The 20,997-nt window shown below is 37.4% G+C and overlaps 1 protein-coding gene across 4 annotated transcripts; it reads left to right on the top strand.

Annotated features, from left to right (window-relative positions):
* Positions 1 to 2,650: 2,650 nt before the first annotated feature.
* LOC142622488 (arginine--tRNA ligase, chloroplastic/mitochondrial-like) lies at positions 2,651 to 19,850 on the top strand. 4 transcript variants are annotated; one of them, XM_075795964.1, is made up of 18 exons: positions 2,651 to 2,839; positions 3,187 to 3,261; positions 3,416 to 3,543; positions 3,719 to 3,794; positions 3,936 to 4,037; positions 4,725 to 4,940; positions 5,556 to 5,636; positions 6,124 to 6,207; positions 6,363 to 6,467; positions 6,771 to 6,949; positions 8,173 to 8,257; positions 8,470 to 8,656; positions 8,880 to 8,949; positions 11,210 to 11,279; positions 14,683 to 14,772; positions 18,737 to 18,805; positions 18,920 to 19,018; positions 19,279 to 19,850. In XM_075795964.1, exons 2-18 carry the CDS (start codon positions 3,253 to 3,255, stop codon positions 19,387 to 19,389), a joined length of 1,761 nt encoding a protein of 586 aa, XP_075652079.1. In that variant the 5' UTR covers positions 2,651 to 2,839; positions 3,187 to 3,252; the 3' UTR covers positions 19,390 to 19,850. The 4 variants fall into 4 exon arrangements, with proteins under 4 accessions (XP_075652079.1, XP_075652080.1, XP_075652078.1 ...); XM_075795962.1 differs by having other exon boundaries at positions 2,660 to 2,839; positions 3,191 to 3,261; XM_075795965.1 differs by lacking the exon at positions 14,683 to 14,772.
* Positions 19,851 to 20,997: the final 1,147 nt, after the last annotated feature.

Raw genomic sequence — 20,997 nt, 5'->3', positions numbered from 1 at the left:
TTATTCTCCTTGGCTTCCTTTTAAAGGTCGCTGACCGTAACTTCATTCTTGGACTTGGTGAACCTATTGTAGATTTTTTTCTAAATCTACTTTGGGCTGTTGGATCCTTAGTTCAGGTTTACTGGTTCCCTTTACTAAGGTCTGGTGGAGTTGGGTAAGCCTCTGAGCTTTGATGACCGGGTCTTCTATTGCCTTTATTAGGTCTAGAAGAAGCTCTTCTTGCTTATTGAGGACATTGATAGTTTTGTTCCTACAACAACTATCTTTGCATGGTGTAGGTTCATCCTGGCCACTAGAGGTATTGGTTCTAGAGGGTTCAGAGGATGATTGGTATATCTGTTGGAGTTCTCAGTCACTAACACTACTGAATGACTCACTATCGGAGCTCAGGCGAGAATGGGGATCCCAAGAAAATTGTTTAGGAATCCTTGAGAGTTTTTCCCTTTCTTGCTCCAACAAGGCACTAACATCTACCAGTGTTAGGTACTGGGGGTTGGCTCCCTCTTCTACTGCTGACCCTCCTTCTGGTTGGGCCCTGTCCTGGTTGACCACAGAGGGAACATTATCCCTGATTTCCTGTGTCCTGCCTTCTTTAAGGAGGCGAATCTCTTGCTGCAAATCCTTCAGCATCTTTGTCATTTGAGCTATGGGGTCTGGCTCCTGTCCTGCGTGCCTTTGTCCTGATACAACCTCCTGTTCTACTAGAGGCACCTCGTTCCTCTGTTTGGAGGCCACTTCGTTTTCTCTTGCTGGTTCAAATGTCGCAGGTGGCACATTGGTACCTTTGTTGTTCCTTGCTCTTGGAGCCATGCTTTGCGAAGGGACTGCTTCTTCCCTCTTCTTTTCCCAGTCCCCAGTGAAGTCGCCAAAATGTGAAGGTTAATTTTTGGACAGTATCCAGGCCCAAACTTAAACAAGGACCCTGGACCCTTTAGTTGTAGTTTGAAGGGACTAGACTTGGTTTATCGCAGCTAAATGGGCTGTTTACAAACCAAGTGGTACACAAGGCAAGACTCCTACAATACGTATACACTAGCAAGCGAGAATATATGTATTGATCAACAAGAAAATAGCAAATAAAGACAAATTTAATAAAGAAACACAAAAATAATTGCTCGGGGTCCTCAAATCAATAAGAAATACTCCATTAGTTTTCTTAATTATGGATTACAATGTACTCACGAAGACGTAATACAAAGTTCAAATAAGCTCAAAAATTACAAATTTAGATAACTATCTAAGCCTCGAAGACTTGCAAAGTTTGAATCCTTTTGAATCCAAGTATGTACTGTAGTGGCTGTTTCTAGGATACCGGGAGATATTTCCTTACTTTCTTTGAGTTTTACAAAGTTTTCTCAATGATTCTATATGATTTCACTATTGCTGATTGCCTTTCAACATTGGCTGCTTCTCCCTTTTATAGTGTCACTTTAGGATTTTGGGGTACCACTGATTCTTCCCCCTTGGCTCCCTAGGTACCAAAGCCCTTATTTGTTCCAGCTCTTCTAATGATTGATTCTTTCCTTGTTTCCCATAGTTCTCTTCTTTTGGTATTTTTTTTCTTCAAAAGTGCCTTGTTGACCTTCAGTTCTGAGGTGCTTTTGGGGGAGCTGACCTTTAACTTCGCTTCCTCCAAGTTTTTCTCTATCTTCTCTTTTCAGGCTTAGCCCCCTTTTAGCTGCCCCTCCTTTTTTGTCATTTTTCCCAATAAGCCAAGTCCTTCTCTGCCAAGTCGAAGGTTTCCCCAGCTATTTCCTTTCATGGGTCTCTTTTCTGGGTTTCCTTACGTACCGGCTGCTTGCTTTTGAGTTGTTGCTCTCTAAACCCTCTGGCTTTGTGTTGCATCGCTGAGTGCTTGAGAATGACCTATCTGCCTTTCATTCCTGGTGCCTTTTGATTTCCCTTTGAGATGTCTTAATCCCACCTTGGCCGTGTTGCACACCCCAGAGGTCCTAGGTAGTCTCTAGGATCCTAGCCCAGCCCCTTTCTTCTGGACTTTCTTTGGGTTCTCTGATCCTGACGGGCTGATTGCTTTCCTTCCTCCTTTTGTTTTATGGACTCTAAACCTTGCCTCTTCACGGATCCTGGGCCTTAAGTCCATCGGCCCTAGCATCCTTTTTTCTTTTGTAAGCCTAATCCTTTTTTCCTCAATTTTTTACTTCCCATAGGTTGGCCCAATGTGCCATTTCTTTGGGCCATTTATCATGATTTTTTAGACCTCAACAGCGGTCAGCTCATTATGTGAGTAAGGCCTGATTCAAAGTAGTGTCCAAAAAGTTATTGAAGTCATGAGACTGGAACTGTGTTGGTTTGCTGTGTGGGAGGTGTCTCACACTCATTGAGGCTGTAACTTCGCGGCTCATATTCTGGCAAGACATGCCAAGTTTGTACATGACTTAGTAATATGGGTGGAGGATACCCCACCTATGATTGTGGATCAAGTGCTAAATGATGTAAATTGTATGGCTTCCATTTTAGTTTAACGAAGTAATATGTTTTGAGAATTAAAAAAAGAAAAAGGAAAAGGAAAAAAAAGAAAGAAAACAAGTCCATGTGTTCTGTGGACCCCGAGCCATCCTTATCGCTGACATGTATTAATTTCATTGGTAAAAGAAGAGGAAAAAGAAAAAGCCAAAAACCCTAATAAAGTAAAGGAAGCAGAGTGAGTTAACACAGATTAGCGTTGGGCTGGGCGGGTAGAGAATCTAGAGATAGTGTAATATGTTGGGGTGCTTAACCCTATTTGTAGCGCCATCTTCCTCCTCTTCCCCATTTGTCTCCTTCAACTTCAATCGCCTCTCTCACTTTCGACCCTCTATATCTCTCCCTTCCACTACTGGTACGCTCATTTCTCTTGTCTCTCTCTTAAGAAAGAATTTACTTACTGTGTATTTGTTTTGCCTTTACTTTTTTACCCTCAAATTTATACCTCCTGTTAAGTTTCCTAGTATTCACATGAATATACATACAATCTTCGGTTTATATGTTTATTTATTATGTCCGTCTCCGTGTGTGTGCGCGCTCTTTAATGCAAAGTTTCATTTTCATGCAAAAATTGAAAGCTTTTTGGATTCTATTTACTCCAATTTCACCAGTGCTTTCTCAAGTTTTTTTTTTTTTTTTTGAGATTTTAAAAATTGGTCTTGGAATTTGTATTAATTTTAATGTTGTTTGATGCGAAACTAGGCAGACTTGTTGAGAACAACATCTAGGAGGCTCATTTTGGCAACAAAGAAACGGTCTGTCTCAACAATGGCAAATGTAAGTTAATTCAAATGGTTATTTATTTATAATTTTCTCCCATTTGGGTGCGTTTTGTTGGCGAAAATAATGTATTATTTTAGTGCCTGCCAAGTGCTTTGCTCATTTTAAGAACGCAGTTGTTTCCTAAAAGTAAAATGAACTCTTGCCACAGGAAGAAGAAAATGTGAAGCGAAAGTTAGCAAAACTCTTTGAGGTGGCACTGAAGGTGACGGTGCCCAGTGTTGTGGATGTAGAGCCTTTGGTTGCTGCTTGCACTGGAAAATTTGGAGATTACCAATGGTATCCCACTTGCTTGTGAAATGACATATATGTGAATTGTGGTTATGGGATTTGGTTGGAAGTGTTGTATTATCTATTTTTAGTACCAGCACTAGAAATATTATAGCAATGTTGTCTGTGGATTCCATAGGAGTTCTTTTTGGATGCTAAACTTGGATTTTGTTCTTTGATGCAGTAACAATGCCATGGGCCTATGGTCTAAAATAAAAGGAAAGGAAACTGAGTTTAAGGGCCCCCCAGCTGTTGGGCAGGTGTTGACATTGACATTCTTTCTATTTTTTTTTTCCTGTGTTCTACCTTTACTTATTTGGTTATGGAAGGTTGTGAATTCTGTAGTAAACTTTAAATTGATAGTGTTGGACACTTATCCCCATCTTTTTTGGTATTTGTAGGCCATCATGCGAAACCTCCCACAATCTGACATAATAGAATCCTGTTCTGTAGCTGGGCCAGGATTTGTGAATGTCAAATTATCGAGGAATTGGATGGCTCAGGTGCATGCTTGTTTCTAACTTTTGTTTTTTGAGTGAAGAGACATCTCTTTTACTTGTTATAATATATGTCTTATTTAGAAGGGAAAACAATAAGAAGAGAGAAGGAAGAGAAGGCTTTACGTTATTGCTAAGACGCATGGGTACGGGGAAACAGTGTTTCTTGAAAAACTTGGGGTACAATACGTCGGGGATAAGTGTATTAAAAATGCTTATTAAATATATTTTTTATATATTGTTAAGCATTTATTTATTTTTATATATTGTTAAGCATATATCAATTTAAAAACAATGTTGAGTAATAAAGTGAATCTATGACGATTAAATGCTGTGTAGAATACAAACCAAGATCCAAAAGAGTAAATAAAACATAATTAGATAAGTATTCAACATCGAAACCAATATATAAAGCATATAAATAAAAATTCTTACAAGTTTGGGCTATCTCTCACTATTGGGTTTGGGTTACAACGGTATCTAATTCGTATCACAGATGCATCCTAGATGTATTGCACTTTAAAATTTTTTTTTTTGATTGGCCATGTATCTTAGAGGGATCCGGTATGATACCGGTACAATATGTATCGGATACGAGTACATGAGTAAAAAAGGAGTACTCGTGTATCCTTGTTTATTGTAATTGATATAGCATATTTCTATGTTTGTTTGACTTCAAATATGCTGATGCAGAGTATTCAAAGAATGCTAATTGATGGTATCGATGCATGGGCACCACGACTTCCAGTCAGAAGGGCTGTGGTTGATTTTTCTTCACCTAATATAGCAAAAGAAATGCATGTAGGCCATTTAAGATCTACCATTATTGGGGACACAATAGCCCGTATGCTCGAGTTTTCACGTGTTGAAGTTCTTCGGCGAAATCATGTTGGTGACTGGGGAACACAGGTATATGCAGTTTATGAAAACATATGTTTATTGCATAGAAGCTGTTTGAACTTGATAAGGGCCTTTTGTGTCTTTGCCTGTCTTTGTTACGACCATAGTTTCTTGCTTTATGTATGAACTTGTAATTTTGTTCTTTTTTTCCTCTGTTGAAATCAAATCCATTAGCTTGTAGCTATATACTTCAAACTCTAATTGATTTCTTAATGGACAATGGTGGAATTTTTTTTTTCTCTGTCAAACATTGCCATCATCTAACACGTTTTAAAAATAGATCTTTTTAATTGGAGAAAGGCAGCATTTGTGTGCTTTCTTGCTACCTTCATATTGCCACTGTAATCTTATAGCGACATATACCTTTGGAGATTAGTTAATAAAATGAGATTCAATGCTCTGATGTTGTATACTTCAGAAACTAGACCTCTCATGTTCATTGTGATAGTCTGATGTCATGTTGTTTATAGTTGAAATGATTTGATCATGCACGGGTAAATAGCTGCTTTTGTTCAAGCTTTAGAGGTATTAATTATCATGTATTCTATCTTGTAGAGAAATTCTTTTCCTTTTTTCATCAGTACCATTACCATAAGGCTGAAAATTTTCCCATTTGTGTTGCAGTTTGGTATGCTGATTGAATTCCTCTTTGAAAAGTTTTCAAATTGGGAAGATGCTAATGAAGCAGCTATTGGAGATCTACAGGTAAATGAAACCATTAAAGCTGTGGATTGTTGTTGGATCTTTCCTTATTATTTCACTAACCTCATGTTGCACTTTGGCCAATGTGTTCTAGCACATATGGCATCTCCCCTCCTTGTAAGAATAGGGTGGAGTGTTGAGGTTGTGGGTTCAAGACCCATTGGATTTGTGTATAATTACCAATATTAGAATTATTTATTCTACTAGAAGGTGATATTAGGGAGATGGTGAGGTCAGACGGAATTGATTTGTTAGGAAATTTACCTAATCGCCTTCAGTTGCAGTTCCTGCAAAGTGAAACTTGGAGTAAGATATCGTCAAGAAAGAATTACCTTCATTTTAATATGACTGTGTTTTTCACTGTGTGATTCTTATACTTTTGAGTTCTTTTGTTCGTTAGGGCATTTTATAATGAATGATTTTGTGACTCATTTCAAAAATGAAAAATTAAATGATGAAATGTGATTCTAACTTGAATGGTACTTGTTAGGAATTCTATAAAGAATCAAAAAAGAGATTCGACAGTGATCCTGATTTTAAGGAGAGGGCACAGAAGGCAGTGGTTCGCCTCCAGGTTATTTGTTTACTTTTGTAGCTTATGGACTGAGGTTAATCTCTCAGATAATGCAATATCTTAGGTCACTATTAAAATTTTTTGAATATCTAAGCTTCGCATTATATTTGTTGAGTTTCTCTTTTACAAATTTGTTGTGGCTCAACTTTCTACAGGGTGGGGAACAGAAGTATCGTAAGGCATGGACACAGATTTGTGAAATCAGTCGAAATGAATTTAACAGGGTTTATCAACGCCTTGGAGTTCAGTTAGAGGAAAAGGTATATGAATGTTCAATATCTTATATATATATATATATATATAAATATTTTTTTTTTTGGGATTAAATTTCTACTTCTAGTGTTGCAATTCAATAAAATGAAAATAAGGACATGAGGACATATTAGATTTCATTAAAGTTGCATGAAATGCAGATGGTCCTTGCTGCATATAGACTGCAAAGATCTTTGTTTATAGTGAGGTTTCCTGAAAAGTAGGCCACTAACTGATAGTAATACTTACATGTATATATATTTTCTGACATATCAAAAAAAAAAAATGTATATACATTTTCTTGCTGACAGGGGGAAAGCTTCTACAATCCATATATTCCTGCGGTTTTGGAGGAGTTGACTAGTAAAAATTTAGTTGAGGACAGTCAGGGGGCTCGTGTGATCTTTCTTGAAGGGTTTAATATACCCCTTATTGTTGTGAAGAGTGATGGTGGTTACAATTATGCTTCAACTGATCTAGCAGCTATTTGGTTAGTAGTTTTTGCTACTATTATCCTAGTTGTAATAAACTTTGAAGTTGATGATTCCTTAGTTGGTAGTTTTATGATCATTTAGCTGTTCTCATATTTGCATTTCTTCTGCCTATTTCCTGTAGACTTTGATATGCATAATTTACCGAGGCTTCTTAAATATTAGTACTGCCAAAAGAATAAAACTGACATTATAGTTTCCATTATCATCTACTAAAAATTATTACTTTAATGCAGGAGTTGTTTTTTTTTTTGTTTTTTTGTTTTTTGTATGCATGTATGTGTTCCAATGTAGTTAATACCATACAGGAGGCTATTTCAGTTTTGTTAGGGAAAAAAAATATTTCGATATCAGTTACTGGTATACTGTTTTGGGATCATAGCTAATTGTATAGATAGATAAATAAGTAAAGATATTTATTTATTTACATGTTAATTAGTCAAAAGCGATAGGTCGCAAGTTCGAGTCTGGGAATCAGTCTCTCCAAAATAAATTGGGGCGAAAAGTAGGAGCTTTGTGCACTGGCTATGACCTTTTTATCTAAATGTTCATTAGTCAAAACCCATGAAATTTGTCAAAAATATTCTAACCTTATAAGTCCATATATAATATGCTAATCTATAGCTTAAATGTCAGCTCCTTAATAAAAATAGACAATTGTTGTACTTAGATGATGATGGTGATGGTACTAATAATAAGCATAAAAGCACACCAAGTTGTTTCCATGTTTGGCAGGTGGCAGTGGTACAAAAATTGAATTAAGTTGAATTGTGCAATCAATTCACTTTGGTTTCAGTCAGGGGCAGGCACACTCAAAAAAAGACATGAAGCAAAATTTAAAAAATGAAAAAAAAAGAGTTGCGGTGAAGAAGTAGGGCTGGGGGAGGGGGGGGGGTTGGGGACGATCAGCCAGAAAATTGGTATCGATGGCAGTAATGTTTGCTATTTTTTCCCCTCTGGCTGTTGTATGATATTATCTCTGGTATTGCTGGAGTGACCCAGTGTATGGAATGGCAGAATGCATGTGTTTCTGTACTGGCCTAGGTATCTGTACAGCATATAACCTGCTGTTACAGTACGAAATTGACTCCTTTGATGTGTACAGTCTTTTCCATAATCATCTAATAATTGCTTAATGCTTTAAGGCTTATGTTTTGGATATTTTTAATAGATTCTTGTCTATGCATTTATGATTGTTGAAAGTTCTGATTACAACGTATAGGTATCGTCTTAATGAAGAGAAAGCTGAGTGGATGATATATGTTACTGATGTTGGTCAGCAGCAGCACTTTGATATGGTGTTTAAGGTATGGATTCAAAGTCAGATCTTGTATCCCATTTTATGCCAATTCATGCATGTTGTTTGTCATTGAAATTTTTTTGTTTACATCAATGTTCATAACTGGTTATTGAAAACAATTTGAATTAATATACCTACTGTATAAGTCATGGGATAGTACTACTGCAAATTTGCCGTCAGAAGCATAAAACCAGAGATACTTTTGCTTTTGTATTTCAGGCTGCCAAACGTGCAGGTTGGCTTTCTACTGATGATAATGCTTACCCTAAAGCTAGCCATGTGGGTTTTGGTCTTGTTCTTGGAGATGACAAGAAGCGCTTTCGAACTCGCAGCAGTGAAGTGGTTCGGTTAGCTGATTTACTGGATGAAGCCAAGAGTCGCTGTAAAACAACACTTATTGAACGTGGTATGATACTGAATGACCTGTCTTTTGTTTTATTTGTCTTAAATGTCGTTCTCTCTCTCTTTTTGTTTCTTATGTTTGTAATTATGTCTATGAGGCAGCATCTATTTTTCTGCTGTAATACCTAAAACTCTTAATTGTCTTTTATGTTTCTTTTTATAACAAGACCATAACTAGGAAGCTTTTAAACTTATGGAATGCTTATTAGTTCTCCAATGTTGGGTAGGTAAGGGGGATGAATGGACTGAAGAAGAGCTTGAGCAAACTGCTGAGGCAATAGGTTATGGTGCTGTCAAGTAAGTTATACTGTTATCTACATCAGTAATATACATAATAATTCTATAAATACTTGCAGAATCAGTGCCAATTAGTATTTTTTATATTGGTAATTACTCATTCACCTATTGGATGTTGAATACCCCCACCTTGTTCTTACAAGGAGAGATGTCATTTGATCTAAAACTCACCGGTTAGACATCAAATCTCTACATGTATTATGAAGTTATTTTATCTTGCCAGCTCATGGTTTTATTTTTGTAGTTTATTTCATTACCGAAGTAATGATTATATCAAGTTCTAATTCCTCTGAAATTTCATGATAATCATGATATCCTGCAGATATTTCCATAAAGTTCGTAATTCTCATTCAGTAGTTTATCAAATGTTTTTTACATTGGGAGAGTTTATTTTTTTTTTGATAAGTAATCAGAAAGCTTATATAAATGAGATAAAGAAAGTCATACAAGAAGTTCATGATGATGAACAATCAAGAGAATAAGAAAAACTACTAGGGAACAAAGCTAAGAGAGGACATAAACACTGAGAGAGAAGAACAATAAGTAAACCCCCAACACCGAGACCACTCTAATAGACTACGCTGGCATAAAAGATTTAGCTCAAACAAGGTCTTCTCTTTGTCCTCAAAGGAACGGCGATTCCGCTCCAACCACACAGTCCACATTAAGCACCCTGGAATCAAATTCCATATGTCCGACTTATCCTTTCCATGCCACTGATGCCAGCAAGAGATCAAATCCGCCACTGATCCTGACATAACCCAAGGAATCCCAAAGGCCTGAAGCATCGAAGACCATAGAGAGTGGGTAACGGCAGGAGAAGGTGGTTAACCGACTCCCCATCCATGCAACACATACAACACCTATTAACCAAAGGCCTACCCTTAAGCATGAGGTTATCCAAGGTGAGAATCCGGCTATGAGCAGCAGACCACAGAAAGAACGCCACCCGCTTAGGGATCTTAGGTTTCCAAACCCCCTTCCAAGGAAGCCAAGAATCCGAAGCACCCCGGATCGCGAGGTAATAAGACCGAGCATCAAACATACCATCCCCTTTAAGCCTCCAATAGAGGATGTCTCTCCTACTACCCTGAGGGATACGAGCTTGGATAAGCCGGAGAAGAGAATACGAAGCCGCCAACTCCCAATCCTCAAAAGCTCTATAAAACGTTATATTCCACACTCTAACAGTACCCCCTTCTGGAATCCACAAAACTTCTGAGATACAGGCATCCTTGACCGATGAACACTCATAAAGCTCAGGATAGAGAACTTTTAGAGTAGCATCACCAACCCACCTGTCATGCCAAAAGCGGATACGAGTGCCTTCCCCCACTACAAATGAAAGATGCTTAGAAAAGTTCTCCCAACCTTCGTTAATGCTTCTCCAAAGGCCGCACCCATGGGACCTCCCGCAAGCCCTAGTCCTCCACCCCCTAGCCCCTCGCCATATTTAGAAGAAATAACACGACGCCACGGTGGGTATCTTCGTGGCCATATCTCCACAACCACTTCCCTAATAAAGCCCGATTAAACGACACCACCTTTCTTAACCCCAAACCACCCTTCTCGACGGGAATACACACCTTATCCCAGTGCCACCAAAGGATATTTGAATCCCCCCTCCGAAGACCCCCAAAGGAACTTCCTCTGAATATATTCCAATCTAGCCGCCACAGCTTTAGGAATAGTAAAGAGAGATATAAAGTAAGTCGGGAGACATGAGAGAGTACTCTTAATTAACATGAGCCTCCCACCCTTAGATAAATAGAGACGCTTCCACCCAGCGAGCCTCTTCTCCATCTTTTCCAAAATAGGATTCCAGATCAAGGGGGACTTAAAAGAAGAACCCAAAGGCATCCCCAAATACTTCATAGGCAATTTGCCTACTCTACATTGCAGCACATTAGCCAAAGCATCAAGATTATTCACCTCCCCCACGGGGACAATCTCGCTTTTCCCCACATTGACCTTCAAACCCGTGAACGCCTGAAAATGGGAGAGTTTATGTGATGCCTATTCTTATATTTTTTAGCTAGCAGATGGTATTTGTCAGGTAGAAAATATGTTAGCGAAGATAGTTTCTTAGTTAGAATATTACTTTTTGCTCTTCCTGGAAAATTTCCCAACTTATACAACAATTTTCTGTAACACATTGTGATTACAAATTCATGCCTGGCATTTTTATTTTAGTGGCATGAGCATGCATTTTCCTATTTTAGTGTTAGTACTCTGATATTTTTCACAATGGTTTTGGCAGGTATGCTGACTTGAAGAGCAACAGATTGACCAATTACACGTTTAGTTTTGATCAAATGCTGAACGATAAGGTGCTTTTACCGTTCACTGGTATTGTTAGGTTTTTGTCATCTATTTACTCTCTCTATGCATGCTTTAGTGACTGTTGTAGCCAATGGCGGAGCCAGGGTTTGAATTCAGGGGGAGACAAATTTATAACCAATAGTCTAATATACGTCTCCATACACCCGTGGCATACATAGATTTATACATATTATGAACAGAAGCATCGCATATGCACACACATTATATATATATGTATGTATGTATGTATGTATGTATGTATACACGAACACTACTATTTAAGGAGCTTCCCCTATTTGGGATGGACATTTCAGCTATCCCAAAATGCCCTTAAATGCAACTTTTGAAAAGGTTTCAACAATAGGGTCAACAAAGTAAATTAATAGTTTTCAAAATCCTAAATTTTAGCCTCTTTTATATCTCCCTTTAAAAAAAAAAAAAACTATGTTCAACGCTTTCAAATTTCAAACCCACGTTCACCTATGTCATTTCCTTATTTGAGTTTAAATGTGAGTTCTTATCCATAAGGAGTTGTTCTTAGAAAAAACAACCACTCGTCCTTATCTCCTCCGATCCAGATTTTAAAAAACTTTCCCACTATCAATTTTGAAGATATTCACAAATTGTCAGACACCACCATTCAACACTCCAATGAAATTAAAGTCAGCAGTTATTCTACAAATCTCAAAGAGATATGCCCAGGGCAGCGTGTGCCAGAGGCGGCAGCTTCCTTTCAAGACAACTGAAGGTATTAATCTTTGTTGTCGACCATTATGCCTCTCGAATCTTAATAGTGTTTCTGCGTTCTCTCTCTCAAAACCAAAACAGTTCAACACAAATGACCTGACAAAGACAAAGAGGATCCTGGAGTTCACAGTAAAAGGGCACTCAAGACTCAACTAACAAGGTTCTAATATTTCTTGGACAGTGTTGAAAATTACATGGGCAAGCCCAATAATATTTCTTGGTTGGTTGACTCTTGACAGTTATTCATCATGTATGTTTTGAAGATATTCATGAATATCCACCCCTTTTTTTAGAAGATGTGATTTTCTTTTGCACTTCCTATCTCTAATGTGTTTGGATTTTGATGGAATGTCACATTGTCATAAGTGTTAAGTATTATCTTTTGAGAAGTTGTAGTTCGCAAAATATGTACACCGCAAATGGAAAATTATGACATTGAACTCAAAAAAGAAAAGAAAAAAAGATTGGATAAACACCCAAAAGCTTCTAATTAAAATAGAAATTCTATTCTCTTCAAAAAAAAAAAAAGAAAAGAAAAAGGTATCCCATTACAAACAAATAATCTCCCCACCCCACATGTCACAAACTTCCCACTACAAACAAAAACTCTTCCCTGCATCTCACAAATTTCCCACTACAAACAAAAACTCTTCCCAAATAGGTGAACGTCTCACAAATCAGGGTTACATTTTCCAATCAGAAAAATACCTAGGGGTGTAATGAGGGTTATGCGTTTGTGGGTGAAATAATTTATTTATATATAAATCTCATCACACCCCTAAGAATTTTTGTGATTGGAAAATGTAACAACCCTGATATATGACGAAAAAAAAAAAACTAACCTTTACAAAAAAATAAAAGAGCCTTTGAGCACGCATTCATAGCCTTTGAGCACGCTTGTGAATGCGTGCTCAAAGGCTAGTGTGTCTATATATTATACACACACACATATACATATACATATACATATACATATACATATACATATATATACACACACACACACGTATACATGTACATATGACAAATCTATAGAATGAAATGTCACTCGTGATTATTAAGTGTTATTTTTTTGATAAGTGATTATTAAGTGTTATTTTAATGTTAGAAAACCCATAAAAAAGGGTAGGTGCATCATATTCTATTTATTTGCTTTGTATTTTTTTTTTAATATCTGAATTAGTTGTGTGGTACTATTTTTTCTTTTTGATAGGCAAGAAAAAGTTTATTAAAGACACTACATTGTGCAGGAAAAGCACATAGTAGTCAAAAAGTACAAAAATAGGAAAGAAAAGACAATAAACTAATTACAAAAAAGAAGAGAGCTAATGAACAAAGGAATGAAGTCACAAGATGTGAGGCCCCAAGCCCGAGAACAATCAAAACCAATAACCACAAAAAGAAGCAAGCAACTGATAATCAAAACTATTCACATCCTCAAACGTACAACGATTACGTTCCCTCCATATGCACCACAACAAGCACAACGGCACTAAATTCCAAATGTCTGACAAGTGTTTCCCTAGCCAATTTCTCCAACCAAACAGAAAATCAAACACTGTTTTTGGTAAGATCCAAGAAACCCCAAAATATACAAAACACCATAACTGTTGAGCCTTCTTACAATGAATCAACAATTGATCCATGGTCTTCCCACAACATCGACACATGAAAACACCAATCAACAAAATCAAACCCCTTATTCTTCATATTATCGCTAGTTGGTATCTTATTCAAAGTCGCAATCCAGACAAAAAAAGAAACTCGCCTAGGTGCCTTCACTCCCCAAATACCTTTCCAAGGGAAATTGATAGAAGAAGAGCCTCATAAAGTATTATAATGTGAAAGAATGTCAAAGCTCCCATTCTTCCTTAAAGTCCATCTCAATTGGTCCCCATTTTTAGTTAAAGGGGTATTATTCTCCAAAAATGAAGAAAATCCACCATAGGACCCACCTCCAAATCATTTGAAACCCGGGTGAACCTCACATCCGAAGTCCTCCTCTCCCCTTCTCTCTGCTTAGTTAAGGATAAAGCAACAGACTAGCTCATACAAAACTGGAAATGTCATTATCTTCCCCAAACTTCATAGCTATCCCCCTCCTCCAAAGTTGATTCTCCTCTAACCCAAAGCGCCATAGCCATTTTCTTAATAAAGCTTTATTGAAGGTAGTCAACTTCCTTAAACCATATAGTAAATATTTGTGCATCTAAAACTTTAGAGTTAAACTTGAAAACAATACCAATTTATGAAGTTTATTATATAATTATTTCCAATTTTTAATACTTGCATACATTTTTATGAAAAACAATAAGTTATTATATATAGAATTTAAGCTCAAAACACTTTTGAAAGGTAACAATATTTTTTGTACTTTTTTTTACTCATGAATTAAAACTTTTGCTCTTTTAATTTTTTTCCTATCCTTATTATTATATGTAACTTTTGAACCCTTAAAACATTGATATAATAGAAATTGTTTTATTTATTTATGAAACTTGAGATATAAAAAGAGATATCTCTATATATAAACACAAAGAATCTGGTATTGGTGGGGCCAGTGGGGCAATTCCCCCCCCCCCCCCCCTCCCACTTGGTTGCAGCTACTGCTTTATTACCACTACTAATATTTGTTTCTAACTTTCCTAAAATTGATGTGAGCAGGGGAATACTGCTGTATACTTGCAGTATGCTCATGCTCGGATCTGTTCAATCATCAGGAAATCTGGTAAAGACATAGAGGAGTTGAAGAGTGTAAGTTCCTATAGCTGAATGTTTAATGTTGCACTTGTGTTTGTATGCAACTAAGTTTCAGTAGCCCCTAGTTTGACCTGAATTGGTGTCATGAGGACTGAAAATTGACTAGAATGGTAAAGGTACTTTTTTTTTTAAGGATAGATAATTAAACTTGAATTAAAGATCACAAAAAAGGGTTAGCTTTTCCAGTATACAGGCAATAAACAAGAGTTCAAACATCATAAATACATCTTTTCTTTTTTCTTTTTCTTTGTTTTCCAAATGCAATCATGTACAATAGGTTCATGTTGATAATAAGTTAATTACTGTAATTAAACTTTCGTTATTTGTTTGGCTCCTAAAAGGCCTTAACTTTAGGACATGTAAAGAGGTGTCTCATGTGAATGTTGAGAGGGGTCTCATGTGGGATGAGTTAGTGGGAGTTCAACAGTGTTGGAGGATTCCGTGGTGCTGCTTTGGGGACTTTAATATAGTTCGCTTTCCTAGCGAGCGTAGGAGCGAGACCTGTTTGTCCACGGCTATGGAAAAATTTTCTGAATTTGTTGAGGATCTTAACTTGGTTGATTTGCCTTTGGAAGGAGGTAGCTTTACTTGGTCCAGTGGTTCTGATCAACCAATGATGTCTAGGATTGACAGAGCTTTGGTCACTCTAGATTGGGAGGATCATTTCTTAGATGTTACTCAAAGGATTTTACCCCGTACTGTCTCAGACCACAGTCCAATTCTCTTGGAGGTAGGGGGAATGGCAAGGGGGAAAAGCCCATTCAGATTTGTAAATATGTGGTTGAAGTCGGAGGGATTTGTGGATAGATTTCAAACCTGGTGGAATCGACATTCCTTTGTAGGTACACCTAGTTTTGTGCTTGCGAAAAAATTAAAGGCTCTGAAACAGGACATTATGCAATGGAATCACCGAGAGTTTGGTAACATAGCGCGTCAAAAGAAGCAATTACGAGAGGAGTTGATAACATTAGACGCTAAGGAGGGGGATTTTGGTCTCTCTAATGGGGAGAAAGTTCATAGGGTTGGTTTGAGGTCCCAGGTGGAGCATCTTCTTTCCTTAGAAGAAATTTCCTAGAGACAAAAATCTAGGATGTTATGTATCAAGGAAGGGGATAATAACACCAAGTTTTTTCACAAAATGGCTAACTCCCATAGAAGGTCTAATCATCTAAGGACCTTGGAGGTGGATGGGGTGGTTTTTGAGGAGGCCTCCAAGGTAACTTATCAAGTTGTGCAATTTTATAAAAATTTGTACAAGGAGACTGAGGAGTGGAGGCCTTTTGTGGAGGGTTTGGAATTTGATCGTATTGAGAATATGGAGAGGGTTTGGCTTGAAAGGAAGTTTGAGAGAGAGGAGATTCTTCAAGTTGTTAGGGATTTGGAAGGGGACAAAGCTCCAGGTCCGGATGAGTTTACTATGGTGTTCTATCATCATTGTTGGAAGGTAGTGGAGAAGATGTCCTAGCGGTCTTTGAAGAGTTTTTCCATCATTGCAAGTTTGAAAAATCCCTTAATGCGACCTTCATTGCTTTAATTCCTAAAAAGAATGAGGCCTCCAATATTAGAGATTTTCGACCTATTAGTTTGGTGGGGAGTGTGTATAAAATCTTGGCTAAGGTCTTGGCAAATTGCTTGAGAGTGGTTTTAGATCAGTTGATTTCTGAGAATCAGAATAGCTTTGTGGGTGGGAGACAAATCCTTGACTCGGTTCTCATTGCGAATGAGTGTGTGGATAGTCGTGAGAAGAGTAGGGTTCCTAGAGTCATTTGTAAGCTCGATATGGAGAAAGCCTACGATCATGGGAATTGGGAGGCTTTGTTGTATCTGCTGAATAGAATGGGTTTTGGAGTGAAGTGGTGTAAGTGGATTCGTTCTTGTATATCCACAATTCAGTTCTTTGTTTTGATTAATGGGTCTCCAGCTGATTTCTTTGGTAGCTCAAGGGGTTTAAGACAAGGAGATCCGCTATCTCCTATGCTGTTTTTGATCTTGATGGAGGTGTTTAGTAGGATGTTGAGAAGAATGGAGGGAGCTGGCTTGATTCGTGGTTTTAATCTTGAGGGTAGGAGGGACGGTGGGGAATGTGTTTCACATCTATTATTTGCAGATGATACTATCCTCTTTTGTGATGCAGATGTGGAGCAAATTCTTCATATTTGGTTGTTCCTCCTTAGTTTTCAGGCGGTAACAGGTTTGAAGGTCAATGTGCATAAGAGCGAAATGGTTCCTATAGGGGAGGTTGGTGATGTGCATGCTCTGGCTGATATCTTGGGCTGCAGAGTTGGATCTTTACCTATGTTGTACCTTGGCATGCCGCTGGGGGCTTCTCACAATTCCCCTTCAATTTGGAATACAATTTTGGAAAATATTAAGCGGAAATTATCTGGGTGGAAGAAGTTGTACCTGTCTAAGGGGGGTCGATTGATGTTACTCAAGAGTACGCTTTCTAGTCTTCCGACTTACTTTCTATCATTATTCACAATTCCTACTCATGTGGCTAATAAAATTGAAAAGTTGCAAAGGGATTTCCTATGGGGAGATAGTAAGATTCATTTGGTAGGGTGGGACAAAGTTTGTGCGCCTATAGCCAATGGTGGCTTAGGGATAAGGAAACTCACTACCTTTAATAAGGCTTTATTGGGGAAATGGTTGTGGCGGTTTGGAAAGGAAGAGGGTCGGTTATGGAGGCGGGTAGTAGCTTCAAAATATGGGGAAGATTGGGGGTGGGATGGACCTCAAAGCTGGGTAGGGGAGCTCATGAGTGTGGTTTGTGAAGAAGTATTCGCATAGGTTGGGAGGATTTCAGCAAAAATTGTCAGTTTGTGGTTGGGTTGGGGAATAGGGTGAGGTTTTGGCAGGATGGGTGGTATGGGGATCATCCTTTTCAATTGGCTTTTCCAAGGCTGTATGGCATTGCCATTGATAAGGAGGCTTCTATTGAAACTTCTTTGCATAGGCAGGGGTGGAGGATAGAAGATTTTGGAATGTTTGTTTTAGCAGATTTTTTAATGATTGGGAGATGGATGAAGGGCTGCAGTTTCTTCGTATATTGGGTGCTATAACCCCTCCTATGGATGTTGGAGACCGGATGAGATGGAAATTGAAGCCTAATGGGGCTTTTGACATCCGGTCGTACTATTACAAATTAAGAAACTCTCCTTCAACTATCTTTCCTTGGAAAGCTATTTGGAGAGTAAAGGCCCCTAGGCGAGTTTCTTTTTTTGTTTGGTGTGTAGCTTGGAATAAGATTCTAACGGGAGACAATTTGAGATTGAGGAGATTGGATTTTGTGGATTGGTGTATTATGTGCCGTCATTGTGGAGAGACGGTAGATCACTTACTTCTTCATTGTGAGGTGGCCTATCGGTTATGAAGCTTTGTTTTTATAATTTTTGGCTTGGCTTGGGTTATGCCTAGATCGATTCCAGACTTGCTTTTTGGATGGTGGAATTGTCTGGGGAAGCATTCGTCTCAGATCTAGAATTTAGTCCCGTTGTGCATCCTATGGTGTATTTGGAAGGAGCGAAATCGGAGGACTTTTGAGGATTTGGATAGCTCTAGCGATCAGTTGCTTGCTTCTATTAGGGGAACTCTTTTTGATTGATCTCGGGCGTGGGGACTCACATCTAGTGATTCCCTCCCTTCTTTTCTTTGCTCCCTTTTCCTATTGTAATTTCTTTGTTGTTTGGTTTTCTCTCTTGTTTCTCTTTGTTTTATTCTTCTTGTAATTTCTGGGTTGCTCTGTGTTTTTCAGGCATAGAGTAGCATTTTGTATATATATCATTCTTACTTATAAAAAAAAAAAAAAAAAAAGGCTTCTGTCTCATCCCTGTGGCTGTTTGTGGTTTTATGGACTTTTATTTTGGAGATCATCTTGGCAGCTTGATAATTCTGGGTGATGAGGCTCAACTAGTCAACTTGTTGAAGTCTAATGTTGTTTTTTGTTTGTTTGAGATAGATGGGAGCAATAGTTTTGGATCACGCAGATGAGCGTGCATTAGGGCTTCATCTGCTACAATTTTCTGAGGTAAGATCTTTTTAGAATTTGTTGCTCTCATGTTTCTTGACCTTGGGATGAATGCAACTTGACTAGCTAGCATGATGTGTGGATCTGATTGCTGTCTGCCAATTCACTTTTTAGGTTGTTGAGGAGGCCTGCACCAATCTATTGCCAAATGTGTTGTGTGAATACCTCTATAATTTGTCGGAATTCTTTACGACGTTCTATTCCAACTGTCAGGTATGGTTCACGTGTGTTCAGTCTTATGCTTTATGAGAATGTTTTATTTTGTAGGACAATGAAACAATGATGGATTAGCCATCTTTGCCTCTATTCCCCTGTGAGATGAAAGATATGTTGGTGGATTACCCAATTTATGAGATTTCATAAACAAATTTCTATTTCTAGTGGGTTATCCAATTTCTGAGATGCAAGTGAATTCATGGGTTAGTCAAATTCATATTTCTGAATTAACTTTGTTATATTGAAACCTTGATTAGGTCGTTGGTTCAGCTGAGGAAACGAGCAGACTCTTGCTATGCGAAGCAACTGCAACTGTGATGAGGAAATGCTTTTATCTCCTCGGGATCGTACCCGTTTACAAGATATGATATTATACAATAACGCGTATAACCCATTTAAAGGGTTCAAAATGTTTCCAATGTGTGCCGACTCATTGAGTACGCTGTACAGATAGCGTTTGGGATGCAAGATTTGGTGAAAATTTTGGCCATGCAATGGCATAGTTTCGATATCTAGTTGTTAATTACTTTTTTCTTTATTGTTGACTTTTATTATTTTCTTTTGGCTAAACGTACTTAACATTGGACTCTACACGAAAGAAGCAATCATATGAGAATGTAAGGAGCCCTGGCTGATCTCGTGGTTCCTACAAATCAAGTTCACAAATTCTTGCATCTGTGTAGTCGAAAGTGCAAAAGCCTTTGCCATTGAACTATGTTAATATTGGGTCAAATCATATTGGCAAAACAACACTATTGATTCCTCAAATTTATCTTGTGGGTGTAATTGGTCTTTCAAGTTTTAGAATGAATGTTAGTTATTTTGTTAATTTTCATTAGTGATATTGCTTACATTGCTAACTAAATAGGGACTTAGTAATTTTTTAATGAAAAAAATTACAAAAATTATTATACACGTAAGAAGCAAACTAACACTTCCCAAAATCAAATCTTAATCCTAACTACTTCAAATAAAAAAATCATTAAGCTGTTTTTCATAGATAAATACATAGTTGTTAGTATCATGCGGTATGTTTCTCTTAATTAGATGGCGTTAATTAGGCAAGGTGATGAATAAAAATTATTATTTTGGCCCAAATATCAAGTATTATCAAAGTTCAATCAATTTGAATGTTTTTGTTTTTTGGAGGGAGAGTTTCAAGGGAATATTTACCCTCTAGCATCATATATAGAAATTATATTGTTAGTAAGCAAGGCTTTTGAAACTATCAAGTAAATTAACATCTCAAGTCTATGATGCTTGAGTTTAGTGAAGAAACTCAAGCCTCATAGGCTCGAGTTTTGATTGCTAATATGGAGATTTTTGCCACATGGAATTTGAGTTTCTAAGACTCGAGTTCCATAAAAGAATCTGAAGAAGAAGAAGAAGATTTGAAGAAAAAAGAACCCATAGTTTGAAAATTTTGAAAAAGATAGATAAACCTAAGAGTCATCAATGGACCGGGTCGGGCTGGCCTGACCCATTTTTACTTGGTCCAGGAGCATAATAGGCTAGGCATAATGGGCTATTAACTAGTTAACGGGCCGGGTCGGGTTGGGCCGAAAAAGAAAACCTTAGCCTATGACCCTGCCCATAGGCAATGCCCATTTTGTCTTTAGCGAGCTGGACTATCGAGTTGGGCCTAATGGGCTACTCATAAGCTTGTGTTAGCATATTATTTTATTATTTTTATAAGGAAATAATCAATTTTTTTAAGAGAATAATCAATCTATTTTTTTAAAGGAAAGAAATAAAGAATTTAATACTTAATTACAAATTTTTTTACATTCAAATCTATTTAATTTTTTGTTTTTTTTGATGGAAACCTATTTAATTTTTTTATTAAGGCTTTAAATAGTTTTTTATTTTATCTTTAATAAAAAAAATGTCAAATGGTTAATTCAAATTTGCTAGATTACTAGAAAAATATATATTTAGTAAACTAAGTTCAGCACAATTATTTTGAGTAACTTAGT

This window comes from Castanea sativa, chromosome 1, assembly GCF_040712315.1.
Source record: "Castanea sativa cultivar Marrone di Chiusa Pesio chromosome 1, ASM4071231v1".
NCBI classification, from domain to species: domain Eukaryota; kingdom Viridiplantae; phylum Streptophyta; class Magnoliopsida; order Fagales; family Fagaceae; genus Castanea; species Castanea sativa.
The sequence above is the reverse complement of the archived record's forward strand: the minus strand, read 5'-3'. Positions and strand labels throughout refer to the sequence as shown.